Source organism: Apium graveolens, chromosome 1 (assembly GCF_009905375.1).
Source record: "Apium graveolens cultivar Ventura chromosome 1, ASM990537v1, whole genome shotgun sequence".
NCBI classification, from domain to species: Eukaryota; Viridiplantae; Streptophyta; class Magnoliopsida; order Apiales; family Apiaceae; genus Apium; species Apium graveolens.
The window spans coordinates 97,482,401-97,494,230 of NC_133647.1; the positions used below are offsets into that span (position 1 = coordinate 97,482,401).

An 11,830-nucleotide genomic window follows, 5' to 3' on the forward strand; every position below is an offset into this window, starting at 1 on the left:
CCCTTGTTATTTTTTTGTTATTTTTTTATGTTATTAACAATCTCTTCTTACTTTCAGTTGCTGGGAAATCTTTGAAGAATTTATTGGAAAGTGGATTTTCTGAAGAGATGGACAAAGCAATTATGATGCTTGTCAAGAAATCAGCTTCTAGCATTATTGTTAAACCGAGGGTCGACGAGAGACCTTCATCACAGTCCGTTTCTATTGAATTATTAGATGACCTTGGGAACCGAGTTGAAGGAGATTCAGAGAAAATTGCTGGCAACCCATCACGAAAAAGGTCGAGGCTCGAGGTACCTCAACCCTTGGACGTCGCTGGTTAGAAGGTGTCAGAAGATGTCGTCAGTTGTGGTGTAAAAAAGACTTTGACTTTTGTGGGAAATCGGGGAATAATGCTCCCTACTGTTGATGTTGCGGCAAGCAAAGAAGTTATCCACGTTGAGATTCTTCCTATAGAGAGGTGGAAAAGTGGAACTACAGTGCCTCTCCGAGCATTCCGTGTTTTTAATTTACCCCATGTTTCGTACGCTTATGCTAAGAGGACAAGAAGTGTGTTGGTGGACCGATGTTTAGGCCGAGCTGGACGGGTAATCATAATCTTACCTACCTATTTATTACTTCTCCTCCATTTTCCACTTTTTCTTTTTTTTATTGGCTGAAATTATTTTTTCGCTTTGGTGTCATTTTTTATCCGATGTAATGCATATTCTAGAAGAATATAAGGCTGATGATGATAAGGATTCTCCCTCGAAGGTCGAGGAGGAATGTGAGGCTTTAAGGGGCGAGAATAAGAAAATGATTGTGGAGCTGGGAGACTTGAAGGGTCGAGTCGTTGAACTTTCAAAGGCGAACTCTAGCTTCCGAGCAAAGGTATTCTATTTTATCGTTTCTCATGGTTATATAAAGTTAACTCGCATGTTTGTAATTGCTATTCTTCTTAACCGGTCCAGATAAGTGAGCTTGAGGTTTCCAAATCTAACCTCGAAAAGGAAGCAGAGGATACCGGGGCCAAGATAAGTAAGTTGTAGACTTTGTTGTCAGAAGAAAAGAAAGGGCGAGATGTTGCGGAGGGTGACCTGTCAGCCCTTCGCATGAAGTATGAAGCTTTGGAAAAGAAGAATGCTTCTTTGAAATTAGAAGTGGAAAAGGGGGTTGAGGATATTGTTGAAGCGCTTGGGGACGGTTATTCTCGTTGCTACAACAGAATTTTGTCGGCAGGTTTCGATGTGACGGAGCACTGCTTCCAGAACTACCTTCGAGATTATGCCGTGGCTAATAAGGAACAAGTTCCCGGCCCCGATGGACCTCAAGATTCTTGAAGACGAGGAATGCCTCGTGACTTGATGTAATTTTGATTTGTGGATTGAATGTGTTTTCGATATTGCTGCCCTTAAGACTTTTGGTTAAGCTGTTCTGTTAAGTCCTTGTATAATTTTTCCTGTTAAGACTTTTGGATGTCGATATGCTGCTCCAGCAAGTTTACCACTATTTTATTCTAATATTTTTCTTTTCTCACATTACTGTCCATTTATAACATAAACTGTTCATCTGTATTCTATCTTTAAAGTAAAGAGAATTTGTTTACTTCGTGCTGCTTATATTCTTCCGGGTTTATGTGGATAAGGTGTCCCGATAATCGGAATTTTAGTGTTAACTAATGACCATTATTGCTATAGCATTTGTTGGGGCGAATACTATAGTGTTGTTGTGTTTTTCTTTTTGTAACAGAGTGTTGTATAAAAAATGAATTGTTATAGGATTTGATTCCATAATTTCTGTATAGAGATCTATTATAAAATATCATTAACTCATCATAGAAGGAAATGAACTTTTATTAATAATATAATGGAGCTTCAACGGGAATCTCATATCAACCCCTTTTGTTTAAAACAATTTCATAGGAGGAACAAAAAGTACCGTTCATTCCTCATAACTTTCTTAACCAATCAGTGATAAAATTTCTTTAAATGGATGGCATTCCAAGTATTTTTGACCGGTGTACCGTCAAGCTGAGCCCATCGATAAGTTCTCGGTGCCATGAGTTCAGTCGCTTGATAAGGTCCTTGCCACGGGGCTTTGAATTTTCCTGTGATAGTAGGCTGTGATGCTTCTGACTCTCGAGTACTAGATCGCCAACTAAAACTTTTAAACTTTTACTTTCTTGTTGAAGTAGGTGGTTTTTCATCCTTGTTGTTGGAGAACTCTGGCTGCTGCCTCATCTCTAACTTCTTCCAATAGAATGTTATGAAAATAGAGTCCTTCTTTTGAGGTAGCGGGGTCAAAGTATTCGACCCTTGGAGAGTTTAGAAAAACTTTGACAGCTGAGACAGCCTCAAGGACGAAGTCCATCTTAAAGGGAGAAACTCCGGTCGAGGCCCTTTCTATCGTCCTGTAAGACCAGAGAACATTAGGCAGATCAAGGGAGAAACTCCTATCTATTTTCGCTTTCTCAATGCTTCGAGATAAGGGACTCTCTGCTGGGGTATCGAACCTTGACTGAGTACGAACTAGATCTCGTAGTTGTGCCATATCCTCCCGCATCTTTAAAAACTCCTCATGTGAGATCATGTCTATCGACTCTGATCTTTGTGACGCACCCCTGACGAGGTTGTCTTAGGGAGTCGAGGTCTTGAGTATATATATTTCGTAGAAACCTAATCTCCATCATAATAGTAATCGTCCTCTTCCGAAATCTCCACATTATCTTGCTCCTCCTCATTTCCTTCCTTTATCGAGGTCTGTTTTAACTCCTGCTGTAAGCGCTGAATCTCCCTTATTTTCTTTAACTTCACCTCTAGCCGTTGAGTCTCGGCCTCTAGCATTTTGAGCTCTTCATCTGAGCCTTCTACACCTTCTACCTTCTGTTCTCATAGGAGCTTTTACTGCTGTAATTTTTGTAAATGCAACCTAGCATTGCTCGAGAGGACTTGCTTCCCCTTCTTTGTGAGGATACGAGTGCGGGTATCTTTAAGTACTCTCCTCTTGTGCTTAAATGGTTGTTTCTATGCCTAAGAACCTTCTGGTGGGGGATTTTCCTCCACCGGACACAGCCACCTTGGCTGGAGGGTCGATGATGTTCTATCATTCTCTGCTAGAGCAGCATGCTCTGATTTTTGAACCGTTTGGATTTCTGCCGTATTTCCATATTTTACTTGATCTGTTTCTTCGATAATCATGTTGGGGTATCAAATTTAAGAGCTCCTTCTAGCGCCAAATGATGATTCTAAATACGAGCCATGTTTTAAGAGGAACTTTTCTTTATTGATACTTTATTTTTCCAACCCTTTACAAGTGAGGCCATAGCCTTCTATTTATAGAGAGTCTTTAATGGGCTTCCTTTATTACAATCGGGCCTATCTATTGGGCTTCCTATCCTTAACCTATCTTTCTTTTAGCCCTCATCTACATTACATGTCTTTAGTCTTCTTTTCTTATTATTCTTGGCCCAACAACCCCCAATAATAGTTGTCTCTGAGTTTAAAGTTCCGGGAATATTCAAAATCACCAATTATTCATATTGTAGAGCTGAACCGTAATATTTCCAGACTCCTACTCTTTTCCCATCCATAAATTATTTAGATATCATATTAAGGTATTAGAAATATTCTAACATTTAAGAGTAAATTATGGAAATAGATTTTGATATACCTCCTCGTAAATAGGGTGTGATACTAATTATGTTGTTATCAGTAAAGAATGAGGCATCCGAGTATCTAAGAAAACAACCAGCATCAGCAGAACTACCCTCTACACTAGGAGGACAACTTTGTAAGTTGTTATACCCAATTGTCAAGCAACTATGACAATCCGTCCAGCTGATAGTTTCCACACATTGGGCAGCAACATAAACTTTTACCGTCACCCCACACTACGGACTGGCCTTGTAGTTGCTGCAAAGTTGCCATCTATATTTGGTGTTACAGCTACAAGATCTGTTAATAGCCCTTCCACCGCTGGAGTAAAAGATGTCTCCCCAAATTTACTTTGATTATTGCTACACATCCCGGCAGAGGCTTCAAATGAAACCAATATACTTTGTGTGTAGAAATTGTATGACTCGTACCTATTACAAACAGAGAAAATATATTTACATCACTGTTGTGTTTCACGCAATTATACCATTAATAGCTAGATCAACAACATGTGTCCAAATATTGAATCACCCAATCAAGCTTAAATGTATTAGATTTGGACACTTACAATCACCCTAGTGACCAGATAAAATGTACTATAGCAACAAATGTAATTGATTACACAAACATTAGCATTAAGTTAATATGTGGATATTATCAAAGTGATCAAAATTAGTGTTTGTCTTATGGAAGAAGATGTAAGAGGCCCTAAGGGGTCATGGTAGTAACCTTGGTAGTTAAATTTCTACGGAGAGGGCTCCATATTCTTTGATTCGATATATGTCGGGATGTCACCAACACACCCACTTCATTGGATTCCGGCTTGGTGTCAGGCTCCCATACCATGTCTAACAATCTTGGTCAAACCTCGAGCCTAAATTGAAATCTAGGTTTATCCAAACATAAACTCCAAAGTTTTATAGATGCATCCAACTTGGATAGTTCACAAATCTAACCAGTGGACCTAGGTTTATGCACATCTGAAGCCTAATATTGTTTCTCGGACGCTGGTACCCTTATTTGGACTTAATGTTATTTTGGGAACAAAGTGTCTCACAAATTTTAATGCTAGAAAACTTTAATTACCCTTCTGGAGATACGATATCTGTAAACTTTTCTGATTCGAAATTTTATTCTTTCCTAGTATGTAGATGCAGAAAAGATTAAGGTAAAATAATGAATTACATCTTAATTAGACATTAGTGGTAGGACAATTACATCTGACTTCAATCCGGGAAACATTAAGGCAAGCAAGACAGTCTTCATTTGAGAGAGAATTCTTGCACTGAACCATCCCATATACATCAGTTTGAACTGTGGTCGCAAAGTGACTGTTATGGTCATTAGACAACTGTCTCTTTATTTCTCCAAAAGTTTTGTTGAAATTGCTCATGAAAACCGACAGTTCAACACAAATTAGAGATTGACCGGTGTAGTCTTGCATCAGTAATACAGTTTGAGGGTCTGACAAAACTCCTCCATATTCATCAATAACATCAAGAAAACTCCATGGAAGTGGATGACCATTGGCATTGACACGCACCTTCCCATATTTCTAGTACATGGATTTTATGATCTAGGTACATTTATAATTACTTATATCCCGGTATCTGTCTCTCTTAATCACATGGATAATGTTTACAGTTGACTGTTTCAACCAGAAGATAAAAGTAATTCTATTTTGAAGCATTCTCTTTGCTTGACTATTTTATGACTTGTGAGTCATGAGTGGTGGCCTGGTTCTGGCCATGAAAGTTTGGAGATCGTCACTAACTTTCTGTCTCAATCATTTCATGAAAGCCAAGAGTGGATCCCGTGTAATATTGTTCTTGTAAAATGGTTATTTTGCCAAACTTTGGTCATACATTTTCATGTACTTTTAAGTTCTAAGAGCAACTTCAAAAACTTTGAGATACGAGCAAAATCGGATATCCGGTCCGGTTTTAAAATTCAAAGATATCCTATATATTTAAATATTTGGATATCCAATTAAATTGGATCAAAAATCGCATTATCGATCCAAAAAAGTAGTCAATTATTTCTTCTCAGTTCTCATTGTACGATAATTTCCCCAACAAAGAGTAGAGTAATGATAATGATTATTGAGACGTGTAGTAGTAAATTGGTCAACAGTTTTTATAGTCCTTGAAGCATTCTCAGTTCCTTGCATCGAGTACTATTTCTGGTTCTCAAAATGTTATTGCTGGTCCATTAACACCAAATATTATTACTAGAGTCTTAGTGAACTTCATGTTATTATTGTTGCTTAATGCATGCTATAAAAAAATACAAGCAACGACTAGCAAGTAGCAACAATGGGGAAAAAATTAAACCCTGGTTGTGTAATTAATATCGCATTAATTATGTCCGGTTTGGGATATCTATAAAGCTCATTATAAAGGACCCAAAACACTGAATACTAATTAATTTCATAATTAATTAATATGGGTAAAAACAGCTGATAAGTGGAATCTAAATAAGGATGTAATTCCTTGGAAATTGACCTCCAAGAAACCCCATAGAACAAGGAATCAATTTCCTGCATTATAGGACTCCAAAGTCCACTCTGAGACTTGTCCACCAAGTCTCCAAACCTTAATCTAGTTCAAAGGAATCCCATACCTATATAAGGGGTCTCACCCCACAAATAAGAACTATGTTTTTTGACTTGATCCTTAGCATACAGCAAGGTACGTATGCATCTTGTGAAGGCAGATTGAGTCAGGAAGCACGAGAGCAGTCAAATAGAGTCCCGAAACTCGTGAACCTTAGCATTAAATACACCTTAGTTTTTTATCCATAATATTTGGCACCATCTATGGGAAAGCATAACACCAACCATGCTGAACACACGAAGTAGAAACAACGCCCCAAAAGGAACACCGGCTGGGACGACCCAAACAATTTCATCAGTGGTGGAGATACCCCTACACTCAACCTACACCTCCATCCAAGGAGGAACTCTGGTGGGAGCAACCAAGGCACGGCCTCAAGGGACGAATCCCCTGACTTCTTAAGGGACGAATCCTCAATTCTTGCAGCTACATGCACCTAAGAACCCTCAACCCGTTGGGTATGAGTATTCAACAATCGTGACCACAAACCCCCCTTACGGGATGTCCCTATACCCCGAGGTTAGAGGAAGTGGAAACTCCAATCGGAGTGAGGCACAAGGGCGGACACCCCAATACATACGTGATTTAGCTCATATTCCGGAGGACCAAGAATTCTTTGGACCTTATACTGAAAGAGACTCTGAATCATCGGATGATGATGTTGCTCTGAGAAGGAGGCGTGTTGTTAAAGAACCGATGCCTGAGGCTAACTAGCGCCCCAGGAGCACTCGAAGGATGAATCCCCAAGATGTCCAGGAGAGGATCAGGGCTCATGAAGCTGAGATCCAAAGGCTGAAGCATGCTAGAGACGCACCTGACCCCAAGGGCCCCACTTGCGCCGAGGCGGAGAGATCTTCCTCCAATCATAGAGTTGGATGGTCCAATACTAAGAAGGGTTGTTTCCCGCAAGGGCTGATCCAAGTGATCTAATGCCCCTAGGAGATCCCGATGATCCAACTCCACCATTCACTGAAGTGATAATGAATGCTCATATCTCAAGGAAGTTTAAGATGCCCACCATCAAAGTCTATGATGGTACTGGTGACCCAGCAGATCATGTCAGGACATTTTCTAATTCCCTGTTGCTACAACAGATACGAGTCAAGCTTTCATTAATAAATTCTTCAATGGAAGAGTACATAAGAAAAATTCAGCATCTCTCATGAGCATTGTTCAAGGAGTAAAGGAGTCCATGAGAGACTATTTGAACCATTTCACAAAGGAGGCATTGAAGGTCCCAGATCTCGATGATAAGGTAGCTATGATACACTGCAACAAGGAACTAGAGATGAATTCTTCAAGATATCCTTAGCCAAGCGCCCCCCTGAAAGCATGTTACAGCTCCAAGATAGTGTCGGGAAGTATATCAAGGTGGAGGAAAGTATGAAGAAGACGGTGGTGAACAATGAGACCGTTGGTGGCAAGAAGCGAAGACTAATCTTGAATACAATGCCAAGGACAGGTATTCTAGAGTTGAGAAAGACGTTGACTCAAACCCGAAAAAGGGAGGACCTGGACAAAAATTTACCGAATATGCTAGGCTAAATGGCCCTAGAAACCAGATTTTAATGGAAATTGAGAAAGGTAGGGATGTTCGTTGGCCTAAACCCCCGAAGGTTGATCCCACAAAGCTAGATAAAAGCAAATATTATAGATTCCACAAGGACGTTGGTTATGACACCGATGAATGCCGAAAATTGAAGGATGGAATTGAATTCCTAATCCAAAAAGGGAGATGGAGTAAGTATACTGGGGACGGAGAGAAACACAATAGAGGAAAAAGGAACTTTGATGATCGTAGGAGAGACCAATATGATCAAGGGAGAAATCCTCAACCTTGAGGACCGGTCATAAAAACAATCTTTGGAGGGCCAACTACTGCAGGATCCTTTAAGAACTCGAGGAAAGCTTACGCCATAGAAGTCATGCATTTAGTAAGAGAAGCTCCAAAAAGGGATAGGACAGGAGTAGCAATGGTATTTGATGATTTTGACTTGGAAGGAGTCAATTTTCCCCATGACGATCCTCTAGTCATAAAGCCCATAATAAGGAACAACCCGGTGAAAAAAGTCCTTGTAGACAATGGAGTGTCGGTAGAAATTTTACTCTATGATACCTTCATAAGGATGGGTTACAATGACTCTCAATTGACCCCAATTGATATGCCAATATACGGTTTCGCTGGAGTTGAATTCTCCGTGGAAACAAGACAAGCCACGCAGATGTTAAACTTTGTGGTAGTGAAGGTTGGATCAACGAATAATGCGATTATGGGAAGGACGGGTATACATGCCTTTAAGGCAGTGCCCTCATCCTACCACTCCATGATCAAGTTCCCAACTAGAAATTGAATAGGAGAAGAAAGGGGAGACCATAAGATGGTCAGAAGCTGTTATGTAGCGTCGTTGAGGGAAGATGGATCAGGGGGCAGGTTTTGCCTATTGAAGATCTAGATATTCGCGATAATGATGAGAAACGAGGAAAGCCGTATGAAGACTTGATCCCGGACCCTGTGGCTCCCGAGAATCCCGAGAAAGTAACTTTCATTGGAGCATCACTAGAGGAGCCCCTTAGAGGAAGGCTACTGAGGTTGTTACAAGAGAATAGTGATGTGTTTGCATGGTTGGCAACTGATATGCCTAGCATAGACCCAGAGCTGATCACTCACAAATTGAACATGGATCTCAATCGAAAGACCGTGAAGCAAAGGAAAAAGAGTTTTGCCCCTGAGAGGCAGGAAGTAATCAAGCAAGAAGTAGAGAAGCTCTTAGATGCTGGTTTCATTAAAGAAATACAATTTTCGAAATGGTTAGCGAATCCTGTAATGATAAAGAAGGCTAATGGAAAATGGAGAATGTGTGTGGATTTTACATATTTGAATGATGCATGCCCAAAAGATTGTTTCCCGTTGCCAAGGATAGATACGCTGATAGATGCGACCATTGGTCATGAGATGCTAAGTTTTATGGATGGATTCAGTTAATACAATTAGATCAAAATACATAAGGATGAAATCCCAAAGGTATCATTCATCACTGACTTTGGTGTTTTTTGTTATCTTTGTATGGCGTTTGGTCTCAAGAATGCAGAAGCTACCTATCAAAGGTTGGTAAATAAGATTTTTAAAGATCTTATTGGAAAAACTATGGAAGTATATGTAGACGACCTGTTAGTCAAGAGTCTTGTGAAGACTAACCACATAACCCATTTAAGGGAAGCTTTTGAGGTCCTGAGATACCACAAAATGATGTTAAATACTGCAAAATATGCTTTCAGAGCGGGATCTGGGATTTTTTTTGGGATTGATGGTCTCCAAGAGGGGAATTGAAGCAAATCTTGATAAGATAAAGGCCATTTTGGACATGGAGCCTCCGCAGTCTATCAAGGATGTTCAAAAACTCACTCGAAGGGTTGCTATCTTGGAATGATTTATCCCCAAATCTGGAGACAAGTCTTTGCCATTCTTTAAAGCCTTGAAAGTAAAAGATTACGTATGGACCGAGGAAAGTCAAGAGGCATTCGAAGGATTGAAGAAATACATGGTTCAAGCCCTATTGTTAGCCAAGCCAGTCCTGAATGAAAATTTGTACTTATATTTGGTTGTTTCAGAAAATGACTTGAGCACCGTATTGGTTAAGGAGGAACTTAAAGTCCAGAAACCCATATATTATGTCAGTAAGATTCTGCATGGAGCTGAGTTGAATTATTCAACTATTGAAAAGTTTACTTTAGCCCTGGTGATGGCCTCAAGAAAGTTGTGTCCTTACTTTTAAGCTCATAAGATTGAGGTATTAACGAATCAGCCTTTGAGAAACATCATTCAAAGTCCTAAAGCCGATGGAAGTTTGATTAAATGGAACATTGAGCTAGGAGAATCCAACATAAAGTATAAGCCATGAACGGAGATAAAAGCCCAGGCCTTGGCTGATTTTGTAGTTTAATGCACCATCCCCAACCAAGAAGTCGGGGGGGGGGGGGGGAGGGAGATACTGATGATACCGAACCTCAGGGCATAAAAGGAAAAGAAGATAATGAAGGAGCACAGAACAAGGACAAAGAATTCTAGATTCTTTATTTTGATGGCACATTAAAAACAAACTCAAGTGGAGCATGACTAGTTTTATAGAGCCCCGATGGATTCTTGATCGAATACGCTATGAAGTTAGATTTTTCAACTATAAATAATGAAGCAGAGTATGAAGCTCTGATAGCTGGCCTTGGCCTAGCAAGGACGTTGAGAGTCAAAAACTTGAAAGTTTCTGGAGGTTCGAAACTTGTGATTGAAAGGAATATGTCCTAAGTCCAATCATGTATGAGGATTTAGGAATAACTTTTATGTAATATGTTTTGATTTCATTGATATTAATAAAAGACTTGTTTTGTTTTTATTACGGGCTTTATCTATTTAAGTGTTTAAATAAGATATACCATAGTTTAGAGTAAAGCTTTTTATGGATTATGATGAGATCATAATAGTGAGACCTAAAAAGATGATAACTCTAAACTTAAATAGTTCCTGGTCATAGGATTACTAACTGGTAATTAATAATCCGCAAAGATCGGTACATACTATGCTTGCTTCATTATGAAGGATGTCTGTTCTCATAGACATTTGTGTGGTGACACTATAGCTAGTATGTAGGTGCTTATTATAGAATAAGTTCACTGAACATGACTCGCACAGCTGAACAACTGATGGAGTTCACTCACGTATCAGCAGTTGTTCGCTTAGTGATAGTTGTACAAGTATCCTTAGACTTGAGGTCATCATAGTCATCTTGTGTACACTGAACTATGCTTTGGTTTAGTTCTTAGTCTCCAGGGATAATTATTAGGGCTCTTCTGGGTATAGGAATTTGTACACGAAGATAGTGTATGATCAATAAAGGATCTACCCCTTCCAGTGAAGGAAGCGAATGTTCAAGGCTGATCCACTTATGCTAGTTCAGGAATCTCTGGCCAGAGTAAATGAAATTAGAAAGGAGTTTCTAATTTGCATAGAACTACGCATAGTAAATGGTAAACAAGTGATTGAATTAGATAGGCTTGACACGAGATCCATGCCTTGTATTTAATCGGGACATTGTAGGGTAGAAGGAGTTTATTGTACGGTAACTATTCACTGACAGGTTCTTGGTATTCTAAGCAGTGAATTCATATTATCCGGATAGTCGCGATATGTTGAGAAGCATCACTCACGATGTAGAATAAATGTGATTAATTAATTAATCATATTTAATAAATTAGAGAATTTATATAAATAATGATAAAATAGTTTTATTATTATTTATTTCTACTACCGGCTTAATATTGAACCTACAGGGTCACACCATACAAAGAGAATGATTTTTTGGTGGAGGAATTAATTAATAATGACTAATAATTATTTATTTGTGAAATAAATAATTAATTGGAAAATTTAATAATTGATTAAATGAAATTTATTTGATTATAAATTAATTAAGAAAAGTTCTTAATATTATTAATTAAGGATTTAATTTTTGGAAATTAAATCAAGAGAGAGAATTATTTCTAAAGTGTTTAGAAAAAGGATTAATGATTAAAAGGTGTTTTAATTATTAA

The 11,830-nt window shown here is 38.8% G+C and overlaps 1 protein-coding gene across 1 annotated transcript; it reads left to right on the plus strand.

Moving 5' to 3' along the window:
- The first annotated feature begins 8,172 nt into the window (after nt 1-8,172).
- On the plus strand, nt 8,173-9,675 carry LOC141690635 (uncharacterized). The gene is made up of 3 exons (XM_074495438.1): nt 8,173-8,530; nt 8,701-9,024; nt 9,524-9,675. The coding sequence occupies exons 1-3, from the start codon at nt 8,173-8,175 to the stop codon at nt 9,673-9,675; spliced, it is 834 nt and encodes a 277-aa protein (XP_074351539.1).
- Nucleotides 9,676-11,830: the final 2,155 nt, after the last annotated feature.

What these genes read in the sequence shown, in the direction of transcription:
- LOC141690635 (XM_074495438.1), top strand. Translation starts at nt 8,173, where the DNA reads ATGCATTTAGTAAGAGAAGCTCCAAAAAGGGATAGGACAGGAGTAGCA. An exon ending in TGCGATTATGGGAAGGACGG is followed by an intron (nt 8,531 to 8,700) that starts GTATACATGCCT and finishes TTGAAGATCTAG; the next exon opens with ATATTCGCGATAATGATGAG. An exon ending in AGAGAAGCTCTTAGATGCTG is followed by an intron (nt 9,025 to 9,523) that starts GTTTCATTAAAG and finishes ATATGCTTTCAG; the next exon opens with AGCGGGATCTGGGATTTTTT.